Raw genomic sequence first — 14,272 nt, 5'->3', positions numbered from 1 at the left:
GGGGACACTGAATGCAGCTTCTGTGCAGTCTTTAATTCAAGTGTGCTAAGACAGAACAAAGTAATGCCACGCAGAAGCCACGTACCACGATTCATCGCAGACCAAGAGCTATATCTGGCTACTCCTGATTATGTATTTGGATTACATGCCATGAAATTTCTTACCCTGGGAGAAAGGGTCAGAGCATAGCATTTTGTGGAATAGTTCTGCACTCTAAAATACTGACAGTTTCCCTCTCCAAACAGACATTCAGAGAATGGTGAAGGGCTGGGCAGGAACAAAGGTGGCAGTTTATCCCACTTGGAAAAAAAAAAAAAAGGAAAAAGAAAAAAAATAAATCTAAGTCACCACATCACAAGACTATTTTAGCTAAAAATGTCACTTGGAAATCAAACAGGGCCACATAGAAATTGGTCTGAACACAATGAAAATAAAGGAGGGAGGAGTTGTAAATACAGCGATCTCTAAGTCACACGTCTCCAAGGAGCCACCTCCTTTGTACACGTGCTAACATTGGAGTGCTTAGTACCAGACGGCCTATTTGCTCACAATATTAAGGGGCATCTAGAATTAGCTATGGGAGATTTAAAATCGCCTGCCGATTGGATATAGAAAGGCTTGATCCAGAGATGGTCCGTCAGTCAAGAGTGTGGATTCCCCGGGCCTTCCTGATGACTGTCTTGCAAACTAAAATAAAAAGACAACAGGAAAACATTTCAGAACCACTTTGGAAGAACAGCATGCCAAAAGAAGTGTCAGACTGACCCTTCAGAAAGCAAATGTGAGACACTCTGTCACCAGTGCAGACCATGGCAACACACCACTGCATCATTACATTTCAGCACTAATCCAGAGCAGAATTTCCAACATAGCCTAAAAATGACAGAAATTGCAATTTAAACAACCTAACAAGTCCAGAGGTTACAATACAATTGAGAAGACCAATTCATTTCTCTAAGAACTAGAGTAAATGTGAATGAAGAGGAAACAAAACATGTTTAAGTTGCATTATAAGATTAAATCAGAAGACACCTCTGCAGACACTCGCTCACCTTGTGTTACCACTCTGGGTAACACCACCAAAAAACCAGCTGGTAACAGAGGACAAGCAGAGGTAAACAGTCAGTCCTTGATAAGGCTGTGGTGCTGCCCCACCCCATTCTTCCCAAGGATAGCTAAGGTGGCATTTTACTGCCCTAGAAAAGTTGTGGCTAGTAACTTGGACTTCTCTACATAAACAGACAATCTCTTCTTTCTCCTTGCCTTCTTACTTCCCTGCTACTACACCACATTTTTGTACAATGTCGAAGAAAAATCCACCAAAACCAAACCCCAAACTGATTACACAATTTAACAGAATAAGGTTCACTCTCAGCACTGCTTACACATTACCATCCAGCACGCTGTCTAGAATACCACCTAGGGATTTGGCCAACAAAAGCAAATCCATATAAGCTCTCCAGTATGATAGTCCCTCCCCAGGCAAGTTAGCACTCATAGTGAAATAGAAGAAAAACAAGTCAAAAGCTTTAGAATTGTCATAGCTGTTTTTCCTGCAATGCACAAGTGTTGCTCCAAGCCTTGGTCCATTAGCAAATACTATTAAAAAACAATGCAAGAAATACATTCCAAGCATGTTTGCGAGGAACTTTCAATTTCCGAATGTATTCTAAGTATTTGCAAGTCCAACTTATTCTTTCGAGACTGACAAAAGTTCCTCTGCAAGTCATGAAAGTGACACATGCATTACAGAAGTAAGAATAGCAGTAAAGTCTACAAAATGTTCTAACACATTTCTTCTTACACTTTTCACTCAGACATTTTTTTAGAATAGTTCTGAAATGAGACAGTAAACTCATTTGTCAACCTGTCAGTGAAAGAGGTTCACTATAAAAACAATTAATGCCACAGATTTGCCTGACACAAGCTATGAACTGGATCCATAGCTATGGATAATTTCTTACCCAATTTTTTTTTTCTCCTAAATAGAGCAATACAGAGTTTTGTCAAACTCTCTTGATACCTACAGTGCACAAAGAAGAAGTCATGTTAGTCATCTGCAGCTGTCATTCCTTTCACGGGGTCTTTTTCTCTCATCTGAAAGAGAAAACACTATTCAAGTACTGATTCTCACATGAAGTGATCTCAAAATTTATCAGCATGGAACACATTAAGCTATCTCCTTTACGAAAGACACTGATTATACCTGAGCATCCCAAATCAGTGTTTGTGAATATGCACATGCAGGCACCGGTTTTTGGTTAAGCTGCAGGGCTGTTAGGGATCTGGAACCATTATCCAAAGGGCAGAGTGTACGTGAAACTATAATGAAATATTCTGAGGCATGAAGTAAGAGAAGGGTGCAGTGCAAGACACAAATCATATAACAATGTACTCATTATTACCAAATTCTTGTTTCTCATAATAAGAACCCTGTTCCATACCCCCACTATCTACTTATAATACTTAGAGCTAAAAATCCTTTTACTGAATTGGTTTTTGGAAACTAACGAGGACAAAAATGACCATTCAGCTTCGGGTAAAAGTTAATAGAAGATGTTGAAGCAGTAAACGAATCATTGCCACTCATACCCTCATTACCTGTGGTTCAATACGTTTATTGGCTCAACAAAGAAGGAGAAGTCCATAACGATTAGAATGAGATGCCAGCACTATGGAGTCACAGGCAATCATTCAAACCACAAGCAGCATGACCTAAATAGCAGGAGGATAATACACACTACGCGATGACAATGCAGCAGTCTTTCCTCTCTCTCTCTACTGTACTGGATAGAAAGTTCCTCACACAACCCACACCTGCCCTGCTTTTCCACTGACCTCATCCAGCTGTCTCTTGGTCTCTTCCTCCATCCTACGAATGTCCTCCATAGTCAGATCAACCCACTTATCAAGCCAGCAAAAGAGCTGCCGATGGAAGTTTGTGAAGAGACGCTTTTCTTGCTGCAAAAGGAGGAAGAAAACATAGAAGTGAGCTTACTCACAGGGCAATTAATATGGATCTAACCAGATCATAACAATTTTCAGAGATGTGTACACTGAAGAACCAGCTCCCTCACCCACCTTTCTCTATAGCTGCCACAACTGAAAATTGGAGCTAGCTAATTTTTATTCTTTTAACAGAATATCTAGAACCTTGAATCCCCAGAGAAATGCATTATTTTCAAGCCTAGACAGCAGGCTGCACAGTGCATTGAAAGAATTAGTGAATGCTTTAGTAATTTCCTTTGATTTGACAGTATTGTTCTGACTGAATATAGTGCTCCAGGTTGGGTTTACTTTGAGCAAGATACTTGGCCTGAAGGTGCAGAAAAAAGGAGAAATAGAATAAAAGGATTTTAAAAATAATCCTTGCCTTGCTAAAAACTGGAGGTTAGCAAGTGTAAAGGGTTGACATCCACCTATCTTGCTTTTTTCTTTTGCAGTGACCTAAAAAAAAGTCTAAACTTGTTTTCCACAGCTGAAAGCCTTTCAGCAGAGGTAACTAATGTGCACAAGCTACTTCAAGTTAGGAGCAATTTATTTCCATTTTATAGGAGATAAGCTAGATAAAACCATTATATAAGACAGAAGTATACAATGCCTCTTGAAAAGTTCTCATTAAGGGAGGACACTTCAGTTTTACCAATTATGTTTTCACATCTGATAACTTGCTCTCATCAAAAGCAGCTCAACTACTTTGACGCAAATGTGTAGCTGAAGAGACACTCATAAAGAGAAAGGGATTCAAGATACTGCTTTGTTCAGCGCTTTTGTTACAGGTATTTCAAATCCTGCAGCAGCATGGTCATTCCCCTTTAGATTATCTCACCAGAGAATTGCTTTTGCAGAAGCAGCACTGTAGTTTATAAATATTAACCACTGAGAAGTCTCCATGATCTGAAGTCATAGGCATTTTATGAACATGGCATTGCCTGGAAAATTGCAGTTACTGATTCCCAGGTCTAGCATCCCGCTGCAGTTCATGGGTTAAGAACTCTGCCACAGCAAAAGCACTTTTCAGGATACCAATTACTCATGTTTTAAGTTAATACAGTTTCCTGCCATCTGCTTATTTTTTAACTCAGTTTTTTCAAGCAGCAGACTGGGATTGGAAAACATGACTAGAGCTCTAGGACTTGCCAGAAAGATCCTCAGCTGATTAGGATCAGGTAACTGAAGCTGTAGCCATCTCCCCACAAAAACACGTCTTGCCCCTGACCAAAATAACCCTAGCAGACACTCATCATCTCAGGCTGATCTATTAAACAACATGAAACAGCCAGTTTACCTTCATACTTAAAAGTGAAAATGGTTCAATAGCCAATTCACAGAACAGTTAGACAGCCCTGCCCTTGGATTAGCAGCAGATTGAATCCAGCTTTGATTGCAGTATATCAGGTAGAGGCCTTGACTATATTGCCTGAGGTGACATGACTGGGTTTCAAGTTAGTATCTCCAGGCAGGATACACTATTAGAAGAAGCTGAGGTGCTAAACCAGATGAGGGATGAAACATGCCTCATTTCCACATCTCTCCCTACCAAAGAGCTCACTTACCTTCTGTATAAAGTTCTCAACTTTATTTTGCAGACCCCACCACTTGAACTTGACTGTTACCAGTTTGTAAGCACACATGTATGGACAATCTGTCTGTTTCCCCAGCTCCTTCTGGAAAGACACAAAGATATTCACATCAGGACTCAGGTCAAGTGTCTCCAGGAAAGCAGCTCCTTCGGTCATAAGTATTAGGTCTTTTCACAATTCCTCACAATCATCTTGCATCTTTGCACCTTGCCTATCTTTTATAGACAAATTTTGTCCAATCTTTGGTCATTCCTTTTCCAGGGTATTTAAGAGCATGATGAAAAAAGACCCTGCTTTCCTCCACACATGGCCTTCCCTCCATTTTGAGGATGGACCATTCCTTCCTCTCCTCTGTTCTCCATTTTTAAATTCCATTAAATGTATGTCTTTCAGTATATTTACTGTTATACCATGGCTATTTATTTCCCTTAAAAGTCTTTTGACAAAGTCCCTATCTAATAGATTATATCATCTGAGTCATCCACATGATTATTGAGCCTTAAAGAAAACTCCACAAGGTTTGTAAGGTGGACTTTCCCATTTCCTTTCACAGGAGCCATATCCACTCTTCCCAAGTGGATCATATCAACCCCAGCTTCTACTAAGTTTGCCTGCTAGAGATCAGACTTGCACACTCGTAGCTCCCCAGAAACCATTCAGGGTCCCTTTTAAAGACTGGTATCATATTTGCATTTCTAGAGTCTTCAGATTCCAAGGACTTAAGTGAAAGGTTAAACACTGCTGCTCATAACTCAGCTATTTCATCCCTGAATTCTCTTGGCTGAACCCTTGGGCTGAACACCAGATAGCTCTGGAGATTTCTTGGAACTCAATCTATCTACTTGTACCAAATTCTACCATTTTCTTTAACTTCAGAACAAATCACCAGCTGAGCTCCTCGTTTCCTGCTATAGAAGTGAATCCAATGTTTTACACAAATATCTGTGGCTCCAAGCCCCAGTATCTGCACTTCAGTCATGCAAGCTGATGGAGTTCCTGAACTCATGCAACACACACCTTCCAGTTGGGACCCAGAGGCCCACGGCCAGTCTTGACAGATTTAAATTTTGCTGGATCTTCTTCTGCCTTGTAATCCTATTGGACAGACACACAAGATTAAACACAAATTACCCAGCTGCTCAGTGTCACAAAGGATTTGTTTTTCTGGTGGGCAAAGACTAACCTCTAACTGCCTTCTCAAGAGCTACTGTTTTCAGACTTCAACATTAGGTCAGGCACTCTTCAAGGAAACATATTTCTCCCCCCTGTGCTGTGTCCTAGACCTATGTGAAGAAGTGGTAACAAGCTGATATGACCTTTGTAAGGACTTCTTTGGGGTAAGACTATCAGAAGATCTGTAAACCCTCAGGATAGGTTTTCTGTAACCACTCGTTCTTTGGGAGCTAAACACTGCTGCTGCAGAAAATAGCTCTGCTCTCTGGAGCTGTGGTATCTAGTATTTTTCACAGTACTGTACCAGTATGATGCTCACATAATTGCAGGCTAGAAAACAAGTGCAGTCAAATTCACAGTATTACCAAAAAGAAAGAAGCATCAGTTATGCCCCCTATTGCACAGGAAATAGTTTGCAGCATTTCCCTCCTGCATCTTGGATTAAGACTGGGGTGTGTACTCTACTCCTACCCCTAATTCAGTTAAAATGAAAACAAACTCAAGTCATCATCACTTTACACCAAAAGGGATCAGTTGGTAGCATCTTCTTCAGGAGTCTCCTGCTGCAGGTGAATTCTCCCTGCTCTCTGACAGCATGTAATTCAGAGTAATTTGTATTTGCAGATACAGCTTCATATCTACCTCACCTATCAGAATCAGATGTTACTCATGTTCTACCAATTCATCTTTATTGGATAGAAAAACTAAAATAAGTACTAGTTCTGGTTTAATACCCAAGGCCAAGTTTGAGAACAGGTAAATTATACATATTTGAATGGTATCAGAAATATTAATTGGAGAATCTCAAAACAACATTCCATTTTTATATAGTAGGGTTTTTTTCCCCAGTACAGTACAGAAACATTCCTTAGTTTCTGGTAAGTAGTGATTACTAAAGTAACTGTAGTGATTTTTAGAACAAAGTATTAGCTACATGATTTCAAGAACCACTTTTGAAGTCATGGGTCTGTTTCAAAAAGGAGGTAGTTTAAAAAAGATCTTTATCTCGTATGGAAAGGGCAGTGCCATTTCTTGCTATTCAAGCATTACAATCAGCTGCAGCACTGTAGAACTACACACGTACACAGTTACATGCACCGTAAGACTAAGCAACACATTTTACAGGATGGCATTGACATGGCTCTTTAAAGAGCTCATTCTCTAGCTTGCTTAAAAACTTTTCAGGAATTCCTTTCCTCCTTTTTCCATCCTCTCATTTGTCCTGTTACCTATGACCATGCCTGGGAACACAGTTTGTACATTACCCCTCTTTTGGCACAAGGCCTCCCACACTAGGGAGCTCTTACCCACCTACCATACCTTGGGAAGTACTTGACTCCGATCAGCAATGTCTATATAAATAGCTTCTACATTCTTCCATACGTCTGGCTCCAGTTTATGAACCTGCAGTGAAAATACAAGACTAATGTATCTAATTCAACTATAGAACACTCCCACTCGAAGACTGTAAAAAAAAACCAGATGGAGATGCAGACACCCAGCATTCCCCTTCCACATCCAGAGAGGACACCATGGTAAACACACAACATGAGATCTTCTGAAGAAGCAAAGGTGCTCCCACAGAACAAGTGTTTGGGGGACAATTTTATTCAGCGTATGAGAAGCCAATGGGAGGCAGTCTCTACCTTGCTAGTGCAATAAGCATTTCAAATCCAGGAACACAGCGAATAGACAGTTCCACACAACAATTCTCTGATCTAGCACAGAAAGCAGCACTGTGACATTAAGGAGATGAATAAAGCACACGACACAAGTACTTACATTCTCTTGTGTTCCAAGATCTGATTTATGCCAGGTTTCAATTTTGATCAGGAAGTCATCCTTCATATACTCATTCTGTCATCAAAATAAAGCTTCTTGTTATTCTTTGGATACATAACTTGTCTTCTTATTAGCTAGGTAAGCAGTAGGAAAGTCAACTCAAAGAATTATAACTTGATTGGGGAACTTGGGGAACTTCAGAATTATCTGTAAACACATCATTGCTTTTAGAAAAATTGTTTGTTCACTAAATACGTAAGATGAAATAAACCACAAGCTGTTCATTAAAAAACCCATAAATTCCACTGTTTTAGTGAAACATTTGGAATCTATAAATAGTTTTTTTCTTTAAAACAATATCTGCCACTCTCGTTCATTAAAAAACCCATAAATTCCACTGTTTCAGTGAAACATTTGGAATTTATAAATAGTGGGGGGTTTTTTAAAGGACAATATCTGCCACTCTAAATAGAGTTTAGAAGGGGTAACATAAGTTAACTAGGCAGAAATTGTCTTTTCAAAAAGGTTCTTGATCTAGCACTGAGTACATATTTGGATGCAACTCTTCAAATGAACAACAATATTAAGCTGATGTGTTGAGAGCTTTTGACAGTGGAAAGGGAAGGGACAAGAAGCACAAGTAAGCAAACAACTTTCCATTTCTCATTATCACCATGAGTAGAAAAGGACTTCCAAAGGTAACCCTATCCTCCCTCAAGGGATTAGAAACAACAGCACAAGCCAGTGAAACACTCAGCATGTAAAAAGGAAATATCAAATTTAGAAGACAGATTACTCAAAGAGACATAATGGTATGAGATAACTTTCTTTTAAGCAGTTTATCTAAGCAATGATACATTCCCATGTGGAAAGCTGAGCATTGCTGCAGTAAAGAAAGAATTCTGTCCCTAGTTACGAAGTGTTTGTGGATATGCCACAGTTGGTACGGGGGTTTAATCTACGAGATCTTACAGTGACAAAAGCTGAAGTGCCTTTAGCTAAGGATAAAGAACTTCTTATACCCAGAATGCTTCATTTCAGACATTACACATGCTTCCATAGATCATCAGTAAAAACAATACTTACTGTAATAACTGGTCCAAGAAATCAACACATGAAAAGAAAGAGATACAGTACTTTAGTGAATAAAGAATGTACAGCAACCATTGCCCTCCTCCCCCTATCAGCAAAACAGGGACAACTTCAGCTTCCCAGGGAACTGCTGATTCTACTGAGGAAAAAACCCTAGAAGTCAATAAAAACCAGCTCACTACACCCCCTTCTCTGGAAATTCTGACTTGAAGAAACCCAGAGGAGCAGCAATTAATTATGTACTGCCACTTCTGCTCTCTGGACTCCAGCCAGCTGGATGAGAAGATGGAATAAGTATGTTCAGCTGACAGCATTTTACCAATCCTTTCTCAGCTTGCAGATAAGAAACCTCTCTGCAGTTCTGAAGCACACACATGCTGGATCTCAGACCTCATTGCTCCTGCATGCAGTAACCAGACCCTCTACATCTCTACTGCTCATGGTAACTAAACTCCCCGGATAATAAGGCTCAATTATTCAACACAGAAGAAGCAATTAAAGATCCTGTAACAGCCAGCATCTGTTCTACCTGAGCCATCAGGGTACCTTAGCAATTCTACTCTAAGAATAAGGATGTCTGAAGCTAGAGCTGAACTTTGCTGGTTTGCTCTGAAGTTTAACACGAGGTCTTTACTAAGAAGCAATTTTGTTTGAAAGGTACTATTACAATCTGTGAGTTTCCAGCCCAACACCCTGTAGACAGTACTATCCCTTATCACCCTGCATGCACATCCAGCTCCTTTAATTGCCTACTGCTGGGCCTTGGGCTGCTCTAAACCCCTAACAGTTTGAAAATTGCTTTTTACAGCAGTTTACAGAAGGCTAATTATTTAGACTGGGATGTTGGGGTGGAGGGAGAGAACAAGCAAGCAGAGCTGAGGCTAATTTTAAAAGGCTGAATTTCATCTCAAAGAACATTTCATTATTTCTGCAAGAAGGAATTTTTTTTCCCTGCTAGTCCACACAAAATGCTGAATAAACCAGCAGTAATTATAAATCAGAGCCTTCCCACCTTCCTATGACAAAATGCTTTTCCATGACTATGCAGCTGCCTTAAAATGGGTTTCTTCACCTTCTTGATTTCTTCTCTGTCGGGAAGACTCCTCATTTGTAAATCAAACAAATTAATCTCTTTAGACATGACCATTAAAACTTAGATGCTCAGCCTGCAACAAAATTACCAGCTGCACTTGTGGTGTTACAGGAGCAACTCCTACACATTTCAGTTGCAGTTAGAACTTCTCAATTTCTTGACATTTGGCCACAGGCATCTCACACTGACACCCAGAAGAGTGGAACACCCATCAAATTGCTTTTCTAAAAACATTTAAGCAACATTAATATTAAAGTCTAACTGCAGAAAAGAACCAAGAACATTGTTCTCCTTGGCACCAGCCCATGGTTATAACTATTAGACAATCTTCATTTTTAGTGTGGAAGTTGTAAATGGTTGCAACAACCGTCTCATTTACAGTTCATGCTCTCAAAGGAGCAAATGAAGGTTTCTATTCAAAGTACATAAAAACAACATATTACAGGACAAACAAGTGTGCAGAATTGCAGGAAATTACAAGTTAGGCATTTAAATTCCCTCAACCTGCAGTGCTTCTTTGATAACAGTATATAATATGCATATTAAAGTAATAATTGAGCTTTTCAGAGGAGATAGAGGGAAACTTAAGAAGGATTATCTCATATAATTAAAAAAAAATACCATGATGCACAACTATAAGTACTGCTTTATTCAAACTTTAAAGGCTCTATGTGATAGGTGATATGCAAGCAAGCAGTGCTGCAGAGAGCTCATATCACCTTGGTACAGGAGGGCACAGGCAGAAGTACCAACAACTCCTACACGGTCAAACCAGGTTTAGTTGTTACTGCGTCCCTGGCTCTTGAATTTCAAACTCTAGTGAGAGGACTGAAAGCCAGCATGGCATTTTATGTTGCACAAAGATTCACTGGAGCCTATCCAAGTCTTCTCATGCACGATCAAAATATCCAAGCGTGGCCCCAAGTAAACTGATAAAGCACAAGGCAGCCTACACCACATCCAAGGGTCCTTCCCTCCTGCCCAGTACCAGCAAGTCAAAGTTGCAGCAACTTTTCTGAGCTTTTCTTGATTCACGTCAGGCTGGCAGATTCTCTAAACAGATTTGTCAGCCTCCGCATAAAAACTGCCTTCTGCTCCAACCCCCACAACAATGCACTTTCTATCTCATATTATGTTGGTGTTTATTACAGTTGAGGATTTTTTTTTTCCTTATGTTATCATTTCTAGCATACCAAAACCTGAAATATCTTCGATTGTGTTTGAAAGTCTTGTACTTGATTTTAGTATCACATTTTTTCCACTTAAGGAGAATGTTAGCAGTGTGTAACTGAGGGATAAACAGCTAAGAGTGACAAAACAAGCTAACTCCATACCTTTGTTTCAAAAACTGGTGAAGAAAAAGAGAAGGATATAGCCAGGCATTATGTCTGACAAAACCTCCTGGAGTCAACTCACTCAGATCTGTTTCCACAATTTAAAGAATTAATGAAAGAACTGTTTGACTTTAAACCAGTTCAGTGTACTTAATGTGGAAATAAATTAGACATTTACTAGCTAATTTCAGTAATATGCAGCAAGAAAACTGCATAAAAATGAGAAAGATTGGTTGTAATTAACTTTGTTTCAGCATCTTGAATTATGTGACACATTAAAAACTTACTCTGCAGTTGATGATGACAGTATCTGAATTTTGTATTTGAAATATCCATTCCACTAGACTGCTGCATGTAATGTCATGTACTGAAGTAACATTATCCTCCCCTACTGCAAAGCTTTTTCCTTCTTTTAAAACCACTTCATTTAAAATTCTCTTAAGTAAACTGCTGAAAAATATTTTTTTCTATATTGAGTTTCAAGAACAGTTGGAATTTTTAAGTTTACGGTTCCCATAGCAACTGTATCACTAGCAAATAGCAGAAAATGTATCCTTCAAAGATACAAACAGCATAAAACACAACCAAAAACACTACATAAGTTTGGAGGCAAAGTAAAATTTGCAGTTCCTACAGCAACAAAGACCAGAAAAACAGTAGTGGTTAAACACTGAGGCTGATAATTTCAGTGAGTAAATAAGATACTGAACACTTCCTGTAGAAAATGAGTTGGACATTACTTCACCACTGAGCACAGCTTCCAGAGCCTCACCCAGGCTTTACAGACTGACTCACTTTAGGCACCTTGGATGAGATTTGGGTATCTGTGTCAACCCCCCAACCCAGAAGCAACTGTAGCATGACCTGTTCAACTTTCACTAACCTTAGATCCTTCAATTGAGCAAATATCAATCGTGGAACACTGCTGCTCCCACCAAACTGCACTAAGCAAGAGGCAACCACCACCTGCCCTGTTCCCCTCTTGCATCTTCTGTTATTTTCCCCACCAGGCTATGCTGCGCTGGAGTACATAAAACACCCCTCGTCCATCCATGTCACTAGTGTTACACGCCTGTTCCTTTAGTAAAACTAACATCCCTTCCTTGGTCTGTGCTTTTACACTGTCATTCATTAGCAGCACAGGGCATTTCTTTTAACTCCACAGCACCGTGTTTTACTTTTTCTGACCACAGAAAGGGCTTAGAGAACAGAAATCTAAGGTAAGAGATGAAACAGCTTCCCTACTGGTTGCCTCCTTCCTTATCCCATCCTACCGTTCCCATCATCCCCAAGAAACCAAAGAGCCATCAATCCACAGTTCTTCCCCAGGCACTCACCAGTTCTGCAGTAGGGATAGGCATTCCATGCTTTTTCATGTATATTCAGAGCTCCTTCAGGGGCCAGCATTCTCACAAATGTTGGCACTTTGCTGCAGAATTTGGAAATAGGAAGGCATTGGTAAGAGCTACGTGTAACAAGAGCTACAGTCCCTCTGAGACAGGCAGAATATCACCTGAAATGCAGACGCTAGAGTCTTGCACATGTGCACACTGGTGGAATCGGTGGGGTACTCCCCACCCCCAGTACGATGATTTCCAGAGGCTCCTGAATTGGACAGGTTAATCTAAACTTTATCTACATAATGAAAGGAAAGGAAAAAAAGAAGGAATAAAAAATAAAAGGAGGTTGAAAACAGGTTGAAATCTAGGAGGCATTTTGCTCTGTAGCCAAATTCAAATATCAAAAGACTGAGTAACAGGATGATATTTGCTTTGAAAAGCTCAGAGCCAGATTTTGCTGGGACAACAGCCACACTTCCAGAGGCAGATAGGTGTACAGAGATGCTCACTTCCTGCTGTACCACGGGCCAGCTGCTGCTATACTCCTATCTTACCTCCATGTCTTTCAGCCTTTACATGATCTGTGATTTACACAGTCACTGCAACCCTACTGCATCTTCCTCCAGCTCCTCTTGCCCAAGGAACCTTGTCTGACTCTGGGAATGAAATGTTCCACATACCTCTGTAAGTGGTAGATCTTGTGTGTGTACTGCCCACGCTCTCCATCTCTTTCGTAGGGTTCATTCACCAGGACCTCCACTCCTTCACCTCCACCAGTTTCATTTTTACTGGCTTCTGCCACAGAATACAGCTGTCCCACTTGATACTAAAGAAGTTAAAGACACATTATTGTGATAGCTACAATTTAGCAGAAATAATAACTTTACCAGAAGCAGCCAAGGATAAATTTATTATTGGGGTAGAAGGCAGAGAAAAGGACATCCACTTGTGTGTCCAGATAAGCAGCTCATTTGATTTCATTTTGATATAGAAAGCTCGAGTGGTAGTTAGGAGGAAAGCAATGCCAATAGGATAATTGCCTTTAACACTCAAGCTCCAAACCAACACAAATTGAAAGTAAAACAGATTAAAGGAGCATCAGGACAACATTTAAAGGAAATACAGGAGACCTCAGGCATACAGTAGCAAAATCCATTGTTTTTAATCTTCTGGCACACAGGTGTGCAGGTCAGTGTGTTCAGTTCAATGGGACAACAGTGCACTGACAGGCCTAAATTAATGAGCATACACTACTTTATCTGAAAGAATCCCAAAGAACTTCACATGAAGTTTTTTTTACAAAATGGCAGCATTATTTCCCAGGAATCACACAAACTACTTCACACTATACAATCTCTTTCATAAAAAGCATGTCCAAATGTTTCACAGGGAAGAGCAGAGGAAAATCAAGAATATGAGCAAAACAGAATATTCTTTTCTGCAGAAGATGTAAAGACTAATACACTCTCGCCTCTGGTAGCTGAAAAAGGGGACACAGCTCAAAAGAAATACGATCAAATTAAGAAAATTCACACAGGCCTCTTTGAGGCAAAGTTATGAGCAGACAAGGTTTGAGGGCAAAGAAGCTAAAGCACTAAGTCAAAAGTAAATGTTGAAACTTAACAGAGTTTTAAGTCTTCAGACCTGAAAGTGAGAAAAACAGCAACTGTTGCCAAAGGTAGTACAGAGAGGCAGTCTGGAAGGGTAATCCACAAAGTGTTAGGCATCAGAAGCACAATGATTAAAAAACAACAAAACAAGATATCAACCCCCCCAAAAAACCTCCAAAATATAACTACAAAGCAATGGAACACTGTTTAGGTTTTCTTCCTTTTCCCAAGCATAGGGTTATGCAGCAGAATCAGGAATAGCATT

The 14,272-nt window shown here is 39.9% G+C and overlaps 1 protein-coding gene across 1 annotated transcript in view; it reads right to left on the bottom strand.

The window, feature by feature from the left end:
• Positions 1 to 2,049: 2,049 nt before the first annotated feature.
• LOC104521963 (phosphatidylinositol transfer protein alpha isoform) overlaps positions 2,050 to 14,272 on the bottom strand; it is a gene marked incomplete at its 5' end in the record, with an annotated part of 16,718 nt that continues 4,495 nt past the window's right edge. The window contains 9 exons of the mRNA XM_010164114.1: positions 2,050 to 2,097; positions 2,839 to 2,961; positions 4,557 to 4,667; positions 5,601 to 5,678; positions 7,077 to 7,160; positions 7,539 to 7,613; positions 8,625 to 8,632; positions 12,395 to 12,486; positions 13,078 to 13,223. Of these exons, the coding sequence (XP_010162416.1) occupies positions 2,050 to 2,097; positions 2,839 to 2,961; positions 4,557 to 4,667; positions 5,601 to 5,678; positions 7,077 to 7,160; positions 7,539 to 7,613; positions 8,625 to 8,632; positions 12,395 to 12,486; positions 13,078 to 13,223 (765 nt within the window). The remainder of the gene's footprint in view (positions 2,098 to 2,838; positions 2,962 to 4,556; positions 4,668 to 5,600; positions 5,679 to 7,076; positions 7,161 to 7,538; positions 7,614 to 8,624; positions 8,633 to 12,394; positions 12,487 to 13,077; positions 13,224 to 14,272) is intronic.

Source organism: Antrostomus carolinensis, unplaced genomic scaffold (assembly GCF_000700745.2).
Source record: "Antrostomus carolinensis isolate BGI_N321 unplaced genomic scaffold, ASM70074v2 scaffold23253, whole genome shotgun sequence".
Lineage (NCBI taxonomy): Eukaryota > Metazoa > Chordata > Aves > Caprimulgiformes > Caprimulgidae > Antrostomus > Antrostomus carolinensis.
The sequence above is the reverse complement of the archived record's forward strand: the minus strand, read 5'-3'. Positions and strand labels throughout refer to the sequence as shown.